Below are 19,562 nucleotides of genomic sequence, written 5' to 3'. Positions count from 1 at the left end.
GAATATAGACATCTTAGTTTTTGTCAGGGTTATTCAGGCAAATACAGGTTTTTGGACCCAACTGCAGGGTTTGTACACAGCAGGATGATCCTAAAGATATATATTGATGAAACATAAAGAGCAACTTACTTGTAAGTCCAGGCACTCAAAATGAGGCAGTCCAACACAAACAAACCAAGAAATTCACAAAGGTAATCCAAACTAGGTGAACAAAAGCAACAATCCAAATGAGTCCAGCACGTAATATTTCTTGAGTAGGGGGAACGGGAAGTGACGGGGAAACGGGTAGAAACACCCGACAAGGAGACAAACAACATACAGAACAGAAATGACAAACATTTAAGCACGGGCTAATGAGGAGGGCAGGAGCACAAACAGGTGATACCAATCAAAGCAGCACACAGACACAGGGAAGCAGGGTGATGACAGGGGAACACGCAGAACACAGACAGGCCATAGTCAAATATACAAGAAAACAGGCAAAGGGATCAAACTAAGATCAGGCACAAACCAACATCAGACTAGTCCAAACAAAACAACACAGCAAACAGGGAAACTGAACACAAGGCGTCAGCAACCAAACCAAACCAGAAAGCAAAACACAGAACAGACAAAGCAGACCAAATAACTGATACAGAACAGACCAAAGAACCAACCCCAAAACAGGCAGAGACTAAACACAGAGCAGACTAGACCCAAAACAAGAATCAATACAGCTAATACAGAGTGGGCCAAACATGACACAAGGTATAAAAACAGAATCAGAGCAGGATCGTGACCATTTTGTGTTTTCTCCCTGCCATGCAGCCACTCAGTGAAAACGCTCTAATGAGCAGAGGACTGTTTACAGTAGTGATCTCTCGGCCGCTCACCACACACTCACGCTGCATTTCATCAGTGTTGGTGAACTAATGATGGTGTTGATGGAGAACACACGCATGCACAGAGACACGCACATTTCTGTTCCCCAAACCCCTAACCCTTCCTAGCCCCTCACCCTAAACTTAACCATCACAACTGCATGCATAACATTTATTCGTTTAGCTGATGCTTTTTATCCAAAGCGACTTAAAATTGCTATCTATATCAGTATCATTATGGTCCCCACTGGGATATAAAAACATGAAACACACACACACACACTTACACTCACACTGCATTTCAGTGTTAGTGAACTAATGATGGTGTTGATGGTGAACACACACACCCCCACACAATCCCTAACACTCAACAGGAAGCAACCAACAGTGTGTTTTACACACCACCTCCTCACTGGTGGATTAGATCAGATTATAGGATGAACAGGGATTAATGGAGCTCCAGTTAACAGTAGGTGTGCGAGGTGAACCTGCTCATGGTCATAAAACGGGAAGATTTGGGATTTCTTGAGGGTTTCTTTGTATTTTGTGCTTTTTAAGAGGTTTATTTGCTTAATAAAGATGGTTCAGTGTGTTTGCCAAAGGGCGCCAGAAATTAAATCTGTTTTTCTTTTAGAAATGCCACGACCTAGTTACTTTGATTAGCCATTAGCTTGCTGGTAATGTCTGACCTAATATACTATAGTAAGGGTGTCCCCAGGAAGTAGTCTGTTGCCTTCAAGGTCTCCATCTAAGCATGTACATTCCACAGGTCAGGTTAAAGTGATGCATGAAAGTTCATTTGACCTGGGAAACATGACTGGACATGACGTCTGTTCAGTCGATGGGCAGCTGGGACATCAGACATTATCAAATCTTTCTGGACTGTCCTACAACCACCCACAGCGTGTTGTTTTCCACCTGCAAACAGCTCCATAGCAGACTCAAAGCTCGCTTAGAATTAGTAATAAGCAAAATGGATATGGGTATTGCTGAGAGGTCACCATCTCAACCTCATACCTGTTATGTGTGACCAAGGTTCTATGCTTAGGTGAAATGAGACCCGAGTTTTACGCCTTAAACTCCCTCTGCTGATGAAGACTAGGGAAGATGACGTTTAAATCAGATCAGATACCAAGTAATACCAGGGCCAGAATCAGCACGCCAACATGATAACGATACCAAATCTTTATGTTATTGAAAGAGATAATGAACTATCATGTTTTATGTCAATAGTAGGTTTGTGAATATACCGCTGAGTGATTTGCCAAACACTGGGCATTTCTATTTACAGTCCTGTTAATTGCCATCACATGCATGTTGCCACACCAGACAGTAACAGGAACCTTCCTTGGATAACTATGACCTGGATGACTGACAACCTTCAGAGACAAACTCTAGAACCTTACAATCACGGAACCTGCTGAGGAAAAAGGAAAATAAAGTTGTAAACGTAAAAAAATTTAACAGTATCATTATAAATTACAGTCTGACAATAGTTGCGTCTGTCGGGATTATTGCAGGAGAACAATCAAGAAAAATATTTATTTCTCTCAATCAGACAACCTTTTCTGACTTTTCTGCATGGTGTGAATCACATCAACAAAACCAAATACAGCAGTCTGTGGTGGGAGCTTGTGTTTATGGAAATGTGGTTTTGAGAGGCTCCTGAGACGCACCGCAGTCTCAGTCCCAACTCCAGATGCATGGTCGCAGGTCAACCCCGCTGCCTCTAGATGGAGCCCCTGTGTAGCGCTTTCAACGAGGAAGCGTTGAGGCCAGAGTCAGCTTTGTCAAGTTACACACCGCACACTAAGACAAAAACGGATGTTAAGTTGTTTTACCTCCAAAATAAAATATAATACCACATTGAAATAAATGACATTGGTCATCATTCAGTGAACAAGTACAATAACAATTAAAAATAAAATGTAATTATTTATAGCAGTGTATAAGCTAAAGGTGCACTTTCAAGGGTTAAAACCATCTATTTTATCATCCACTTGATTATACATTTTATTTGAAGACGTATTCTTACATTTACAACAGGAAAGAAAATTAATCAAGAAAATAAAATACGTTTTCTGTCTGCTCTTGTGCTTTCTACTTTGACAAGTGTGAAAAAGTAAGAAATAAGGAATGCAGGCATCTTCCTGAATGTTTTGACTTGAAAATAAAGATACTGAACTTGTGTAGGCTATCTAATGTCAGCAAGAGCAGATTATAAATATAGTACCCACGTGATCAGCACTTAAAGGCTCATGATGAAAACTATGATTAAACAAAAAAATAAAAAATATTTCCCATGTCCATGGCCTAAACTGAAATAAAGGGAAAATTCCTAGATTAAAACCCATGACTGAAAAAAGTTGAATATTCTTCTGTCAGGTGGTCCTGATAGTTTCCTGTGGGCAACACATAATTATTTCCTTAGTTTTGCTCTATTTTTAATTAATAATAAAAAACAATTTTAAACAAACATAACATACGTATTTTGCGCAATGGCGGGCTTTACAAGGGTCTGTATCACAAAAAAACAAAGGAAGCTCAAGTTTTTCTCTTTTAATATTTCCTAAATACTACATTTACATGACAGCAAGACGATTTAATCAGGGTTTTATTTTGAAAACCACCACCGGATGACTGATATTCTATATTAAGTCTTTCTTGACTGCGGTCAACGGATCCAAGTGTCTGTATCAGACTTAACACAACAGCAGGTCGCGACGTCTCTGTCAGGTCCAGGAGAATCCGGGGTTTACGAGCAGGAGCCGGGAGGAGCGACACCGGGCGGTGAAAGACACCTAGGAGCCACTGCTGCATCATTCCTAAGTTCTTCTTCTCCTCCGAAACAAGTGGCACTTCGCAACACAGAAGGGAACGGATTTGTGGAGCGCATAAGCGACCGAGGCTTTCAGTTTCCCAAGTTGATCTCCTGTGCTCACCTTAACATGGCTTCAACGACCTGCACCAGGTTTACCGATGAGTACCAGCTGTACGAGGAGCTGGGGAAGTAAGTTCTCTTCATTTTATAACTCTTTTTAAAACATTTTTTTTATCGAAATGTGCCTTGAACGTGAAGCTTAACTGCCCCGCGTTTTAACTCTCTTTAGACTGACCGAAATCTCCGCGAGCGACCTCTGCCTACCTGCGAGTACCTTGATGGGAGTGTTATCTTAGCGCGTGCGGGGAGGACGTCACCAGCTCCCTCTTAAAAGAGTGTCTTAAAAGTGCCGCCGTGCGCATTGAAAAAGTTTAACTCTTTTAAGAGAAACACTGCTGAGTGCCTTGTAATGCGTGCCGAATGTAAAAGTGGAACATGATAATTTGTCCCTAATCTTAAATCATGCTCCAGCGAGCGTGTGCCTCTGGCGACAAACCAGCCAAGTAAAAACAAGCGGACATTTGGCTGGAATTCGGTGTCGTGAACAGCGCAGGTCAGTCCACCTTTGGACTTACTGGACATAATGGCAACCTTATACGAAACTGAACGGGTTTCCAAGCAATGTGGACTGTGTTTGCACAAGTGTCGCCCCTTTTGTCTTTTATCTTTTCTTTTGCAATATGCGAATGGCTGAAATTCCTCAGTGGGGTGCCTGTGGTTCACGCTGCGGACGCGCACACACTCCCTACATGCAGCCTCCATGTTCAACGCGCTGTTCGCTTTGGGAAGGTGTGGCTCTCCGTTCCTGCTCGCCGGCAGGTTGAGTCACGTCAATTGTTTTCGTAGTGAACCAGCAAACTGATTAGACAGCCAGCTGTAAAAATAAAGCGCAGGAAAACTCTGCTCTGATTGTGAGTCATTTGGCGCACTGATTAAATACCAGTCATTACATCCATTATCGCTCCACTCTCTTCAGGACTGTTGCCCAAAAAAAAAAAAAACACAGGTTTGGAAGTTTTAGTCACAAACAGTGAAGACTTCCCCTGCAGGCTACCTGAGGGTTTATTTAATGTGTACCTGGCCTTTGTGCAGAGTAATTTATTTGATTGTTATTGCTGCTGCAGATTTTTTAGAATGAACATCTATTTTAAGGAAGCCTTTAGGAAGGAGAGGTGCAAGTGAGCAGAGTCTCCAGGAGGAAGAGAGGGAAGTGTTTGGCAAAGTCAAAAAATTTTATCAATAGTGAATTTGCCAAGCACTCATATACTCAAATAGTTTCATTAAACCAAATAGCTACCTTCTTTTTATTTCAATATCAGAATATTATGGGAGGTCCTATGGGCAGGGCAATATGATTATTTCATACCTCAACAAATCCAATATTGCCATAAAACAGTCCTCCTAGCTAATTGTTTTGCAGGATTATCTACAGTGGCCAACAACACAGAGAGGTATTGAAGCCCCTACACAGCCGTGGTCTACAACCCAGGTGTTGTCCCTTATTTTGCTTTTGAAGACCTCAGCACTGTGTTGCTGTGCTTGATTGACATCTCCCTCACTATCGTTAGCTCTGCTGCACCTGTTAGAGGCTGGTCACATTTGAGCTGTTACAATGTTTTGGGACTGTTATGATGAGTTGGTCATCGTGACATCACCCGTTGGTTTGTGGACTGCCGTTTTGAACCCTCGAGTTTGGCCACCATGTTGTTTTTTTGTTTAGTTTTTTTTGCAACCAGCGGCATCAGACGTGACCATATTTGGACGAGACGGCTGTGCTAACAGCCGTGTGCGGAGCTAGCTAGCTTGCTTAGCTAGGTGCATCTGTACTTCACCCTAACTGTCATTTTAACAGTGCAGATAATTTTGTCTAGCAAACAACAGTCTTAAAACTAAATGTACTCATCAGAGAAAGTGAACAGCTGACTCCTAATAAGCTTTTTCAACGGCGCTGGTTAAATTTACACAGTGCAGAGGGTACGAGTCTCTCTAGCCTGATTGACCGGTGGCCATGGTAACGACTTGCTAATCACAGATGAGCCCGGCCTGAAGCATACTCTGCTTTATGGTCTGTTTTCCTCTAAATGGGACCATACTTTACTAAATGAACTTCATGCTGTGTTGAAGAAGACTTGAAACTAGCGACTGAGACCATAAAGTCATTAGGAAATTGGTAATAAATCAGCTGAGAAGTAGAAACATTTTACCATAAGTTCTAATGGAACCGGACTTCTTTTTTAAACCAGAAGAGTTGCCCCCTGCTGGCCGTTCAATAGAATGCAGGTTTATTGGACTTCCGCATTGGCTTCGCGTATCAGACTGGAAGCTATTTGTTAAAGGGTGTGTGTGTGTGTATGTGTGTGGGTGTGTGTGTGTGTGTCAAAATACCATTTTTAAATGAAATATTGTGGTTCTGCAGAGATGTTCTGGCCTACACATCATGTTCCACAGACTTAAGAAAACACCGTTTGTTCAATGAAAATGAGAATAATTATGTAAAAATGATTATTCTCTTCAATATTGAAAATCATATCGCAATTGCATTATCAGTCAAAAATAATCTCAATTAGATTATTACAAAATTGTTCAGCCCTAATCTATACATTAAAACACTGATTACAAGCGTCTTTGAGGGGTGTCAGACAATGTATAAGGTGATTCAGGTAATCCACAATTTCACTATTGAGTGTTCTCCTTTCTGTTAAATGCTAATAAAAAGTTTTTGTTCATGGCTGTACATGTATTCGGGTTGAGCGATCTCATGATGCCAGCTCAACATTGTGATGCCTGTCAGCCATCGCCGATGGACGTTGGCATCGTCTGTCGGCCCAACCCTAATGTGTATGTTTTAGAAAATGTTGCCATGTAGTGACTGATCCCTCACTCTTCTGTAGGGGTGCTTTCTCTGTGGTGAGACGGTGCATGAAGATTTCCACAGGGCAGGAATACGCCGCCAAAATAATCAATACCAAGAAGTTGTCAGCCAGGGGTGAGTACATGCTCTGTAATGTAGCTCCCGTGGCAGCGTGTCTCTCTGGGACAGTAACTTCTCTTAAAACTGTAACTTTCTTAGCCCTGTCAGCCCTCAAACCAACTTCCTCTTCTTGTTTTGACTAAGCGCGTTTTCTCTCGCCTTCACCATTTTGCTCCTCGTCATATCTGTACTAGAGTGAGGTGGTCAGGTTTCAGACTCTAGCAGCCATGCTAACCACATCCTGCTCCTCCAGCTTTGGATCCACTCCTGCTTTTACGCGTTCCGCTGCTTTCCATTTTTGTAACCCATCAAAGTGGCACCAGCATGAAGGAGGCCGGCAGCTCCTTTTGTGACTCATTCTCTGATATCAACCACAGCCTCTGATTTCTGATGAGCTGTATGTGACTCACAGCGCTGTCTTTCACATTAAAACACAAGCCAGTGAAGGCAGCGCGAAAGCAGAACAGGGAAAACTCCCTTCTCTTGTTATCTCCTCCCGCTGCCCTTTTTTTTTCTTGTGCTTGCTCCTGTAATGGAGCGTCTGTCCAGGAAGCGGAGGCATGGATTCTTTTATTTTCCCCATCTCACCTTTTTTTTATTCTCTCCATCATTATCTGTGCGGCGTGGGCTGAGGCTCCCGCGGTCTGGATGTGGTGCCGCTTATTGATCCCTATGCAAGACACATGGGAGAGCGCACAACCCAGGAACACACAAACAAAAGGAGATGGGGAGCTGCACAGCCGCAGCTGATGTATTGTCTCATGGGGGAAGCAGGGGGTTTCCTCACAGCATTAACAGCTGCATGAAGAAAAGCAAAATGGAGGAGTACAAGTGCTTTGAAAAAAGAGCATACAAATAATGAAATAAAAAGAGTATTCATTTTTTATCTTTTTCTCGATGGCTCAGTATCTCTATTCATGCATAACCAGTCCTCTCATGGTGAGAGGAGGTGAGGGGAGAGCATGAGAGATGAAGAGAGGAGGGCAGGTGTTTATAGAAGGGGAGTCTGATTGATTTCATACTCATATTGCTTTGGCTCAATGCCTTAGCTGAGCCAGAGCCTCTCTTACCTAAAGGAGAAAATGAGAGTGAAATGGAAAGGGGTGTGTGCGTGTGTGGTGCTAGCCAACTTTTCAGAAAGCAAGGGGGAAAAAAAGTCTTTTAGTTTGTGCAGTGGGATTTTTCCTGTCGCAGTCCACAGAGGTACATTCGAAGCAGATTATTAGTTAGATTACTTATAGTTACAGCCATCGTTCCTTGTGATAAAATATACATTGTACTCTCCGCGTTCGAGGCTGAGATATGAGAACACACGTGTGTGTCATCAACACACAATTAAGGCACTTGCTTACTATGAGGTAGACTAAAGCTAAAAAAAACAGTTTGTAAGTCGACACCTTTCGGAAAGTAATCGAAGTTAATTGCAAACAGCCTCTGACTGGAGGCTGTGCAATGTCTCCCCTCCGCCTTGATGGCAGTTTTAAGGTGAATTGGAGGAAAATCTGTACCTCCCCAAAGATTTTAAGCAAAACATCACTTTCAGAAAAGCAATAAGACGAAAATTCTGAACAAAGCTAATATTAAAAACCTACACTGTCTAAATTAGGTACACTTGGGGTGGGTTAAAAAAATTGATTCTTCTGGACAATTCTATATGTGTTCACAAACGTCAAAAACCGACTTTCTAAATGTTAACTGATAACATAATATTGACAGAACACAGAACTAGCTGAAGCTGAGGTTAGTAAAGCAAATAAGGCATGCAAACTAGTCCTTTTAGGCTAATGAGGAGACATGTCTTTTGGATTTTAACATACAAATGAAATGCTTGGAAATTATCCTGAATGGGGGGGAGGCATCAAGATGCATTGAGCATAAATGCTCAAACAAACATAAGCAAAATAAGGTTTTCTTAAGCATGATACACAAGCAGACCTCATTTAAGCGTAGTAAAGTAATTGTAGGATACAGAAATTTGGTGGGATTTCAAACTGTGCAGACTTAAACACAAATGTGTTTGCAGTTGTTAGCTCAGTTATTTGTGAACATTTTTCAAAAGATGGGGGAGACCGCTGAAGGCACATTGTGGCGACACGAAACGCGAACAGCCAGATAGATATGTGGTGTGCTGATAGCGGAGCAGCAGGCTGAACTGAAGGTCACGTTCAATGAAGGGAAACCCCAGAGTCACTGCCAACTCTGCTGCTGCATGATGACAAATCCCAAACAGGAAGCTCCATCCCATCGGAGAGGCTTTATGTGGCTGTAAACCTTGGCCTCACACCAAAGGCAGGGCTTTCTGGTGCAGGGCACTTCCAAGGAATATTTACGTGACTGAACTGCAGCAGAACTACAAGTAGAACAATCATGAAAACTTTCTGACAGGAGGCAGTCTTTGCTTTGAGAAAGTACACACAATCACTTTGTGGGCAACTGTGGTTCATCTGCTTTTGAGATGGTAGCCAGCTAGGCCTCAATCCCAGGCACCTTAAGAGACGCACTAGGGACTGATGCTATTGCCCACGGGTTGGTTTAAGCCTCCTCGCTAGCGCCTCCGCCTCCGCCTCCGCCTCCCTGTACCCGAGGTCACCACTTCGAGAATGTGCCGTACAACTCGGGTTGGTTGCACTTTGACAGTGCAGTGTTTACCACAGAATGACTGCTTCCTGGAGGTGTGGGGAGCTTTATGTGTTAGTGGGGTATATTTTCTATTTCTGGTGGCTTATTTTATATTTCACCATTTTATTTCTAGTTCACTCTCCACCATATATGCTTTTACTCCTACACCTCATACACCTGCATGGCCTGCCCAATTAAAGTCTATGTGTAGGAAACACAGCAGTGAGAATACATATTGATGTACATAGTATCTGAATTTATCTGTACTATGAACTGGTTATTTGAACCTTTTTGCATTGAATTGTTGTCCTATGAGAATATATTTGTGCCATCACTTGAAGTGTACTGTATAATGTTTGAAAGGGAAAGCACATTGCAAGGTCACCCCTCCACCCAGGGGAGTCAGGAAGTGGGCCGTTGATATGTAGGTAGGACCCAGCTTGGATTTAGAGCAGCATTGGTGTCACTCCTCACGGTGCAGCCTCCACTTTGATTGGCTCCTGTGTACAGCATGTCAGATTCAAGATCAAGACAGCTGAAACAAGCAGTTTTCAGTAGTTGATGTTTTGCTAATGCGTGCATGTGTGAAGTGCTTCTTCTGTAGTGTTACCTTTTTGTTTATTGTCTTTGGGCAAGCTAGCTGTAAATAATGGCTAAACTACATCAAAAATATAGCTTTTGGTCTTTGTTTGTGTCTCAAATTTGGCAGTACCATTTAATTCAGAGTAGTTGTGTCTTAAAAGATGGGAGTACGTTGTTTCCCACAGGATTTTGTGAGACGGTGGTGAGTGGACATCGACCCTCTAGGTGGGTCAGGGGGCCCCCCTGGAAGAAACACTTGTACATTTTAAAGTTAAGTGCATAAATTTGGTGCACTTGAAAAGCAAGTAAACCATTTGATCATAAACACACTGAATAAATATAAATGGTGCTGAAACAGCAAAAATGTTTTTCCAGCAACCCTAACCATTTCCCTAACATTTTTTTACTTTTAATGGACACATGTGACATGTTTAATACTTCCTGTGAATATAATCCAATTAATCTTATTTCAATACTGTATACGTTACCTTATTTTGAAAAGCGGACTTTGTCACATGTGTATCCTCCATCCTTGCGTTACATTCACCAAGTCAGAAGCAATTTGATAAATTAAATTGTATGTTGTGCTTGTATTGCGTACAATTCAGATTTAATAGCCTCTCTTCAGGTAAGACTCTCATGCTGTAACACACACACCATTGGCCTTCAGGTTGAGTTGGGGTCTCAGTACGAGTCTTATTCATTTGGGTACGGTCAAATTTCACTTCAACGTCCACTGAAGCCGGCAGAGGGAGAACATATAATTTTTACATCATAATTGCACACGGGGAACACGGAACACACACACACACATTCGTCCCTCTATCCCCATGGGGAAATCTAATTGACATAAAGCATTTCCTAGCCCCTACGTGGCTAACTTTAACCTGAACTGTAAAACCACGTCTTAACCCTCAAAGTGTCTCTACCCAGGGGGACCTTTAATATTTGTCACCATGGTGGCAAGTACGTTGGTTAGTGTGCATTCAGATTAAAGTCTCCACTGGAATATAAAATCATGACACACACATGCAGTATGTAATAAAGGGTAAGTTAATAAACTCTGTAACTTGAACCTTAAGTATCCAAAATCACAAGGTCTACCCATTTTTCCTTTTTAAGAAATAAAAATCTACCTTTTAAGTTTTGAAGTTAAACCTTTTACAGATTTGTATTATGTTTTATGTGTGTTACTTACTCCTAAACCCCTCTGTTCATATCAATAAAAAAATACTGGGACAAGCACAGGACATGTAACGAAAACATTATCCAGATGTACTGAACTGAAAGCCTGTCTTCTCTGACAGCACAGAGGGAAAACTAGGGCAGCGGTTGAACACAGACCTAGCGATGCTTGGGCTCGGCGGAGTGGAAATGATCGCTTGACAAACCCACCAGGCTGTGGAAAAGCTAGCCATGGTTCAGGAGGCAGCCTTTCTGTCGTTTTGCTTCTGGAAACTACCCGAGGCCGCAGCCGCTCACGGTGAACTCTTCATTCCCATGGAAACAAAAAGAGATGGAGGGCTAAATATAGTCTGTGGGGTACTATAGGCCCTGAAGTATATTACAGTCTTTGTGATGTTAATTGTGCACGTGTGTGGCGATCCACTCGTTTCAGACACATTTAGCTGAATAATATCATTTGCTGAATTTGAAATGGATCATTTATTTGTCTCTCTTCATTTAACGGCACTGAGCTCTGTAAGTTTTTTTTTAAGTCTCTTACACACACACTCTGTAGGTTAATATGCTGGAGCCAACTGCTTTTAAAGTCTGCTCTAACCCCGGCAACAGGGGTGATGACCCGACCCCTTGACCCTGTGTTTATATCGATACTAGGCCAGAGGTACCTTTCCTGCGTGCGCAAAGAGGAGAGTGTGCTCCATCAGAGCACACACCGCTGGCCTGTGTGTGTGTACAATGCCAGCGGTTGGCTTAGCAGCTAATGTCAGGGGCTCAGCACACCATTTACACAGTTCCCTGCTAAGGCCCGGCATGAAAGAGATGGATCAAGGGAGATTGTGTGTGTGTGTCTGTTATAAAGGGAGAAAGAGACATGACACAAAGCAGCAGTGTGTGCCCTGTGTACAGTCTAAATGGTATTTGAGTGTGTCCTGTGGTTGTATCCACAGCTCAGCCCTCAGGTCCTGGCTGACCCATATGGCCTGTGACTTGGATGACCAGCGAGCTGTCATCACAAGCATAAGTGATGACTCAAAAACCCTGAAGAGAATGTCCATTTAAAAAGTCTGGAGCAACTGGGGGTTAAGTGTCTCGCTGAGGGACACATTGGTGGATGTCACTGGGGGGAATTGAACCCAGGTTTACCACACCAATGGCATGTATCTTACCTGCTTCTTCATCGCCACACCAAAATTTTCCCGCAAAATTTCACTTGTGAGTAGTTTGAACAGGTGAACATTTAGTGTTTTTGCTTAAAAAGTGATTATTGTAGAAATGCTAATTGTCTATCAAATAATTTTAGCTTTCAAAAAACCATTGTATAAAACGAATCAGTTTTCATAGGAACTGAAGCATGAATATCTGATGTAGGGCTGCAGCTAACGATCATTTTAGGATTCGAAGCTTCTATAGATTATTTAAACGATTCATCGATGCGTTGTTTAAGAAGTACTTTTGCTTGGCGGCGCACGTGAAATGTGGAACCTGAAATGAGCGATCCTGCACGCCAAACAGCTGTTTGTTATTATAACGAAGGATGGATTAGTACACGCAGGTAGCAGGGATTGTCTGAGCTACAGAGAGCTGCAGGGGAGTTAAAAGGTGCAGCTCCCCGACACCCAGCTAACTCCTGACTGTGAGGTTCTGACTCACAGCCCAAAAAGGAGAACAACAAACGCACGTGTGCATTTTCAGCTGAGGACTGCAGCTTACTTTTGCTAGCCTTCAACTCAACAATCAATCAGGATTTCAGCTAAATGCTAAAGTTGCTGTTACCTTGTCTGTGGTCCGCTGGCAGAACACCGGCTGCTTGCTGATCAGACGCCGTCGTGCTGTTGCCGAGGCGATACAAGTTTCGTTTTACGGTGGACTGACGGTAACATTACAGAGTTGTTGTTTTCTTTAGAAGTAATCCCAGACTTTGGACACTTTCTTCTTTGTCCCTCGCTATTTTCTCTCTCTTCCTCCACTTTGCAAACAGCGCCATTATAATCACGTCGTGTTCACAGCGTAAACTCGATGTGCGACAGTAATAAATGTCCCTGCGAAACACTGTGCCGTATAGTTACATGGATTAAATGAAGCATCGATGCAAAGAATTTGTGTCGAAGCATTTTATTAATCGATTTAATCGATGAATCATTTCAGCCCTAATCTGAAGTCTAGAGCTAGGCAATAAAACAAGATTGATAATTATTACGATAGAATTTTAACAAATGTTCAATTAATGTTTTTATTCATGAAATTCCCACTAGAGTTGCAATATCACTTAAAAATAAAAATAAATTCTAATATTCACATATTAGAATTATTATTATTTTTTTCTAAATTGTTCAGCCCTACTTAAGACAGAGTTCACCTCTTCACGTCATTAAAATAAGAACTAGTGTAGTTGTCCATCTTTGGGGGGGAAATAGGGGTGTTCCTCCAAACATTCACAAGTCAGAAGAACATGGGCCTGCACTACGAAGCAAGTTCAACATACCCAAGATATCTTTTCCTTATCTGGCTTGACTGACCCTGACAGCCGTGAGCATGCTAATCAATCACATGATGCTGGTTATTAACCCGGTAAATCAACCCAGGGTTTCCTAATCCAGCCATGAGTGCATTGACATAAAAGTTCCTATGTTTGCAGCAGATGAACATTCGCAAACATGGACAAGTATACTGGCAGCAGAGCGGCATATTTTGGAAAAGAACAGGCTGAAAACACTGCTGCAGCTGCCACATGCCGGAAGACAGAAAATCAGACTGTTTGAGTTAACAGGCTTAATATGACCGGCCATCATTAAGGTATGAGGAAATCTGACTATAATCACATTTGTATTTTCCATTAATTTAATGCGTAGCTTAGATGTATTGTAACGGCGTGTATGACCACGTTAGGCTGGTTCTTTCAGATGCAGCTGCTGTGTGTCGGCGTTTCAACATTAAAAGGCACTGAATAACTCACTGTTCATCTCACTTTCAAGATGTTCTCCTCACTGCAAAAATCAGATTCATTTAACACACAAATGTTCCAGACGTTGTTCTAAATTAACTTCATAATGCAACAAAATCTAAAATCCATTTATGTCAAAAGAGAGCGTGTGCACATAGTGGGGAAAGACTGAATCTCAACATTTACTGAAAACTCACCATATTACCTTTACAGTATATTAAACTAACTTGAATACTATAATATATGCTCAGACTATTTTCCTCACATAAAAAGAAAATTGAAGCCATTTCTTCAATTTTTTCTTTCAGCTGTGGATGTATAGCGTCTCAAGTGTCTCCCTGTATGGGTCTGTTGATGTTTAGAAAGTCGCCGAAAAGACACAGAACTCGTCTTTTGGATTTTTCCACACACGATTCCTGAGGAGGCTTTTTAATGACATACTCTATTGAAGAGACTGAGACCAATGTGGTACCGAATGATATCTGCACTGGTGTGTTCACTGTTGCTTTACCTGGTACCGTAAAATATCCTTCATATCTTGTAACATAATACCACCAATAACGTGTGTTTCGCTGTAAAATGCTAAAATGGGTTGGCAAACATACCTTGGCGGCCCAAGTAAAGTCCATATGTGGGAAAGACGGCCTAGTATTTTGTGTTGTTGACGCCGCCATCGTGTATTTAGTTAAATGGATAGCTGTCTGCATTCATGTTCGGGGTGCGATTCCACCCATACTGGAAATTCAGGCACTCCCTCTTGTTTTCTCTGTCTGCTCTGAGAGTGCTTCAGCAGGGAGAACAGATGGAGTTTTGTTTACCTCCTTGCATTTCTTTTTTCACATGAGCATAAAAAAACCTGTGCGTGTTTAACCCCCTGTGAGTGATTCAGCTGAGACAAAAGGGCTCTGGAGCTCTTTTACTGTCTGCTTTTGAACTGGATTTTGAGTCCATATTCAATCCATCCAAAGAGGGGGAAACAATGGGGAAAAGAGTAGAAATGCAACAGTGAAGCTTTACAGTAGTGCAATGACAGAAGGGTGTTTGTATTTGCAATTATTTACCCCAGACTGCCTCTTCTTGTAACTGATGCACAGCTGCTCAGGCAGGCTAAATATACCTCATTAGAGTGACGCGAGGGAGCATGAAAAACAGAAATCAGGCTGCCATGTTATAGAGCAACTGTCAGCGGGAGTGGAGGACTCCCCAGTTCTTGGCAAAAGGTATTTTCATCTCTGCCTGCCTAATTTCCCCATCGATCTGCTGGCAAGAGAAGGATGTATCATTCCAGCTTCTGTTTTTAATTAGCAATTAATGTTATTCCCACTTCAACTCTAGCTAATTGTGTTAAAGCTGAAAAGGAGATGAATAAGTGAAAGGATGATGGGGTGGGGGTGTCGTGAAGGAACAGGGCGTAGGACAACAAAAACATTGTAGATGGCACTCAGAGAAATTCTTAATGTTATTCTTCAATAATACAGTGTCCCACTGTAATGCTTAAAATGTGCTGGGAAACAATTCTTCAGAGGTCTTTCTTTGCTGCTCAGTTGGCAGGCAGCAGATGGCAGGAACTGAGTGTTTGATGATGAAATAAGATCGTTTGTGTGCTATCAGCCAGTCAATCAAAGCCCACAGGAGGAAGCTCATCAATACTGAGAAGCTGCATTCTCCCGTCTTTTTGTGGAATTAGAACCCTGGATGGATTTCTGTGGATTAGTGCCTCAGCCTCTGTGAAGTCAGGCCTTTTGTTTGATGAATCAACCTGGTGAAGGAAAGGAGGGAAAAAGGGCCACTTCTTTTTTTCTTTCAGCAAAAATCGGCTTGAGAGATAGAAGATGTTTGAAGGCTGCTGCTGATATTTTAGAGTGGAAAAGTGCTATGCATGTATAAATTATACTGTTAGTGTTCAAAATTATTTGTTTTTTAATAATTCAATTTTTTGTCATTTAACCTCCCCCAAAAAGGTATTCAAGTGTATAAAAATTGTTTTTCCAGCTTCTTGTATGTGGGGATGTACTGCTTCTCTGTTGGGGTTTTTTTTGTGACCAATTTTGTTATTGGTTTTTCATTTTCCATTCAATTTAGGGGGTAAGACAGCATAATCATAAACAAGACATAGTCCCAAATATATTGGTCTCCTTTCTCCTCAAAAATTGTAGTAAATCAACACAAATGAAGATAAAGATTTTTAAACAATTAGCCTAATGAACTTTGTTTGGTATCGGTATATTTTTGAGACACCAAAACTCAAAATCTAAACTTTGTGAGAAGCTGCTGCTTCTTTAGGCAGGTTGAGGATTTAGTGTCTAATATGAAACTACTTATTCAAATAACCTGTCCATCATATCAGAGATGTAGAGCAAACAGGGGCTGGTATGACCAAGTTTTGGTCTCACAATCCATCATGGACCCCCCACCCTTTAAATGTACCTGGTACTGTTCACTAGGGTGTAATAGTACGCGTAATCGCCCCAGATGTTCAGGACAGGATGTTCAGTATGCGACTCCCTCTGTTTGGTACACCATGTAACTCCTTTTAGATTGCCTATCTACACAATGCTCGCTACTTCGCTTTGCATCCCAGATTTACTTGATAATTTTCTGGTTTCTTACTCCTCTATGACAGTAAACTGTATGTCCCTAATAATTATGCTCATCTGTCCATTGTCCGCTGCATATCTGGGTTAATGTTGTGTGTAGTCCAAATATGCTTTTTCCTACCCGGGTCCTTTAGGTTTTCCTTGAGGATGCACACCCCATACAGTGAGTTCCCACAATTCCCAGTTGGACATGCCTGGAATACATCCGCAGAGACATGTCCATGAGGCATTCTAATCAGATCCCCGAAACACGTCAGCTGGATCGTTTTGATATGAATGAGAAGTGGTTTTCTTCTGGATATTTGAGTTTCTCACTGCTGCAGTGTGGAGAGATGCTCCATATGGTGGCCTCAGGATTGTATCTCTGCCTTTGCAGTTGACGTGGTTCTGCTGGCTCCAGCTAAAAGTGTGAGGCAGCACCTCCAGCTTTGACCATGGTACTGCTAGAAAATACTGGTTTGCTCTCTCCTGGATGGAGGAGTCACTGTCCCAAGGAAAGGGGGTTCAGTTATTGTAGGAATCATGATCTTTTTAACAGGAGAGAGTGATTTTATTATGTGTATTGCGGCTCTACTGCTTGGTCTATTTGCCTTTTTGTATAATTTGTCACAGGTACAGTAAGCCTGAGGCCCCTCCTGATTTGTCTTTCATCGGTGTCGTCCACTCAGGTGCTGCCTCTTCCCATCTCTTTGAAACATAAACTGGAGTATTCCCTCTGGGCTTTATTCTAAATCCTCATTTAGCCAAGTAGGGCAGCCACTTGAGGGACAGGCTGTCTGCTTTAATTAGGACTTCTTTGTCTATCAGACAGAGACTGGGTGCTCTAACCTAGAGACCGCATCTTCCAGCGGCGCTCTCCTCTGCCTTAATAAACCACTCTCAGGTCAGTCCCTCTCTGTCCCTCTGAAGCTTTGTGGCTCTTTGGAAATACTGCCCTTTGCCTCTCTGTCTTCTTCTGTGTTCTTATCTTTTTCCTCTACAATTCCTGTGAATTACAAGGATAGAGTGTGAATGTGTTGATGACTTGTGGGAGATGTAGTCCCAGAACTCTTCACATCCTCCCCAAAACACACTCCCTGGTTTGTATAATGTATTCATGTAATGCTGCTGCAGTCCACACATGTGTAGGCAATGGGAGTTTCCTCCTGCTGCAGGAGTTGCCCTTGAAATAAAAAAGCAGGTATGTATTTTTATAATGCCAATCCATGTCGGGTCCGCATAGAGAAATACTCAAATGTATGTGCAATTATTTATGGGAACAATTCATAATGAATGTGTTGTTGCAATACATGTAGGCCTATTGTGAATCCAGTATTAAACAGGTTATTACTTGACAGCCTCCATATGCTGCTGCACACACCACGGTACCAATCAGGTTTGATGGCCCCCGACTAGAGAATTAGTGCTCCAACTGTTTATCTTGTCAAACTGACTTCTAAAAGTGTTAAACATTACTTAAACAAGAGGAAATAGTATATTTGTTGTAGGCTACTTTCAGTCATGGATTTGCCGGAGTAGTGACCATTCCAGGGAGCAGGACCGTGTATGTGGGGTTGACTACAGTGTTCATAGCAATGGACCTACAGTATTAGCCAGTTCAACGGTGTGGCAGACGTGTTCTTAACAGTTTTTAAGAGCTCCGGAGCGCCGCAGCTGCAGAACGGTTACAACACTTGCCACATCGTCACAACGTCCCTGGTTTGATTCCAGCCGGGAACCTTTGTTGCTTGTCACGCCCCTCTCTTTATACTTGCTTCCTGTCTGCCTCTTTGCTGTCAACTGTCTAAACAGAGGGATAAGCTATGGATATGGAAGCTGCGGATACGCAGACATTGCTCGATTGTAGGATCAATTCAGGTTTTTGGCCTTTTCATGGGATTGGTTGATGTATCTTTTACTTATCCTTTACATGTCAGATACACTATTTAAACTGGCTTCCTGGATCGTATTGCATTGTCTTACCGGATACACCAGGTGCCCCCCAATGCAGCCCTTTAGATATTTCTTCAATGCAATCCTGTTTTGTGGTCTGAAACCTCATAACATACTGGAACATAATGGAAGTTATTTATTAAATGTGTTAAATGCTCTGTGCCACATTTAAACTCACCGTGTTAACAGTGTTAAGATCTTGAAACAGCTTAGTTAAGAATGTCCACAAAGCGTTTTCAAGATAACCCTGTGTTGTTAAAATGGCGCCATGGGGTTTCTCCTGCAGTAATTAATGGTTACTACATCACTAATGCAGTTTGCTGAAGTTGCCTCATGTCCCAGAGGGACACTATCTGGATGGTGTAAGTAATACGGCTACTCTAATGCTTGGACACCCACACATATTGTGCACCAGCAGCAGAGGTGAAAAGCTGCCAGAACCCCTCCAAGGACACTGTTGGCAGAAAATTTGTTTTGTCTCTCTCCTTCTTCACCTTCCCTCCTTTCAATATGTTTTCTCTCTCACACGCTCAGTGTATGAAATCATGGATTGCATCATTCACTGAAGCCGATTTGAGTCATGTTTTTAAGGGCAGCACAGCAAGAGCTTTTTCTCTGGCCCAGAAAGAGGCTTAGGTGGTGCATCAGGGCAGGCTGTGTGGATTTGTCATCTGGGAAAACATGGAACTTAAACCCACTCTACACTTTCATGCGGAGGCATTCCTAGCTCTAGTGGTGTCTACGTCTGCGGAAGATCTGTATGTTTATTTGTCTTCCTTCATCTCAAATTTTTTCCTTCAAGGATGTTTGTAAGCATCCATGATATTTTTCAGTTTTTCCATCAGATGAAGCTATAGATCGGATCACAGCTTTTTCTTTTTGAATAATGTTTCAGGGTGTCATGATTTCGGATCTAAATTGAAAATCAATCAAAATTAACTTTTGATTTCGACCTTCAGTAGTAGGGGTGGGGGGGGGGGGGGGGAACGGTTTC

The 19,562-nt window shown here is 42.1% G+C and overlaps 1 protein-coding gene and 1 long non-coding RNA gene across 6 annotated transcripts in view; one reads left to right on the top strand and one right to left on the bottom strand.

Annotated features, from left to right (window-relative positions):
- Positions 1–2,383: 2,383 nt before the first annotated feature.
- LOC123979752 lies at positions 2,384–5,994 on the bottom strand. The gene is made up of 2 exons (XR_006827320.1): positions 5,946–5,994; positions 2,384–2,669 (listed from the first exon to the last, which is right to left on the bottom strand). It is a non-coding gene; the product is annotated as an uncharacterized LOC123979752 (long non-coding RNA).
- camk2d1 (calcium/calmodulin-dependent protein kinase (CaM kinase) II delta 1) overlaps positions 3,543–19,562 on the top strand; it is a 105,463-nt gene continuing 89,443 nt past the window's right edge. For 3 of the 5 annotated variants that reach the window (XM_046063773.1, XM_046063774.1, XM_046063771.1), the window contains exons 1-2: positions 3,544–3,870; positions 6,633–6,727. In XM_046063773.1, the coding sequence (XP_045919729.1) occupies positions 3,809–3,870; positions 6,633–6,727 (157 nt within the window). In that variant the 5' untranslated portion in view covers positions 3,544–3,808. Of the gene's footprint in view, positions 3,871–6,632; positions 6,728–19,562 lie in introns of all 5 variants that reach the window. The other 2 variants (XM_046063775.1, XM_046063772.1) reach the window with 1 other exon arrangement.

The sequence above is a fragment of the Micropterus dolomieu genome, linkage group LG12 (assembly GCF_021292245.1).
Source record: "Micropterus dolomieu isolate WLL.071019.BEF.003 ecotype Adirondacks linkage group LG12, ASM2129224v1, whole genome shotgun sequence".
NCBI classification, from domain to species: Eukaryota; Metazoa; Chordata; class Actinopteri; order Centrarchiformes; family Centrarchidae; genus Micropterus; species Micropterus dolomieu.
This window is presented reverse-complemented; position numbering and strand designations above follow the sequence as displayed.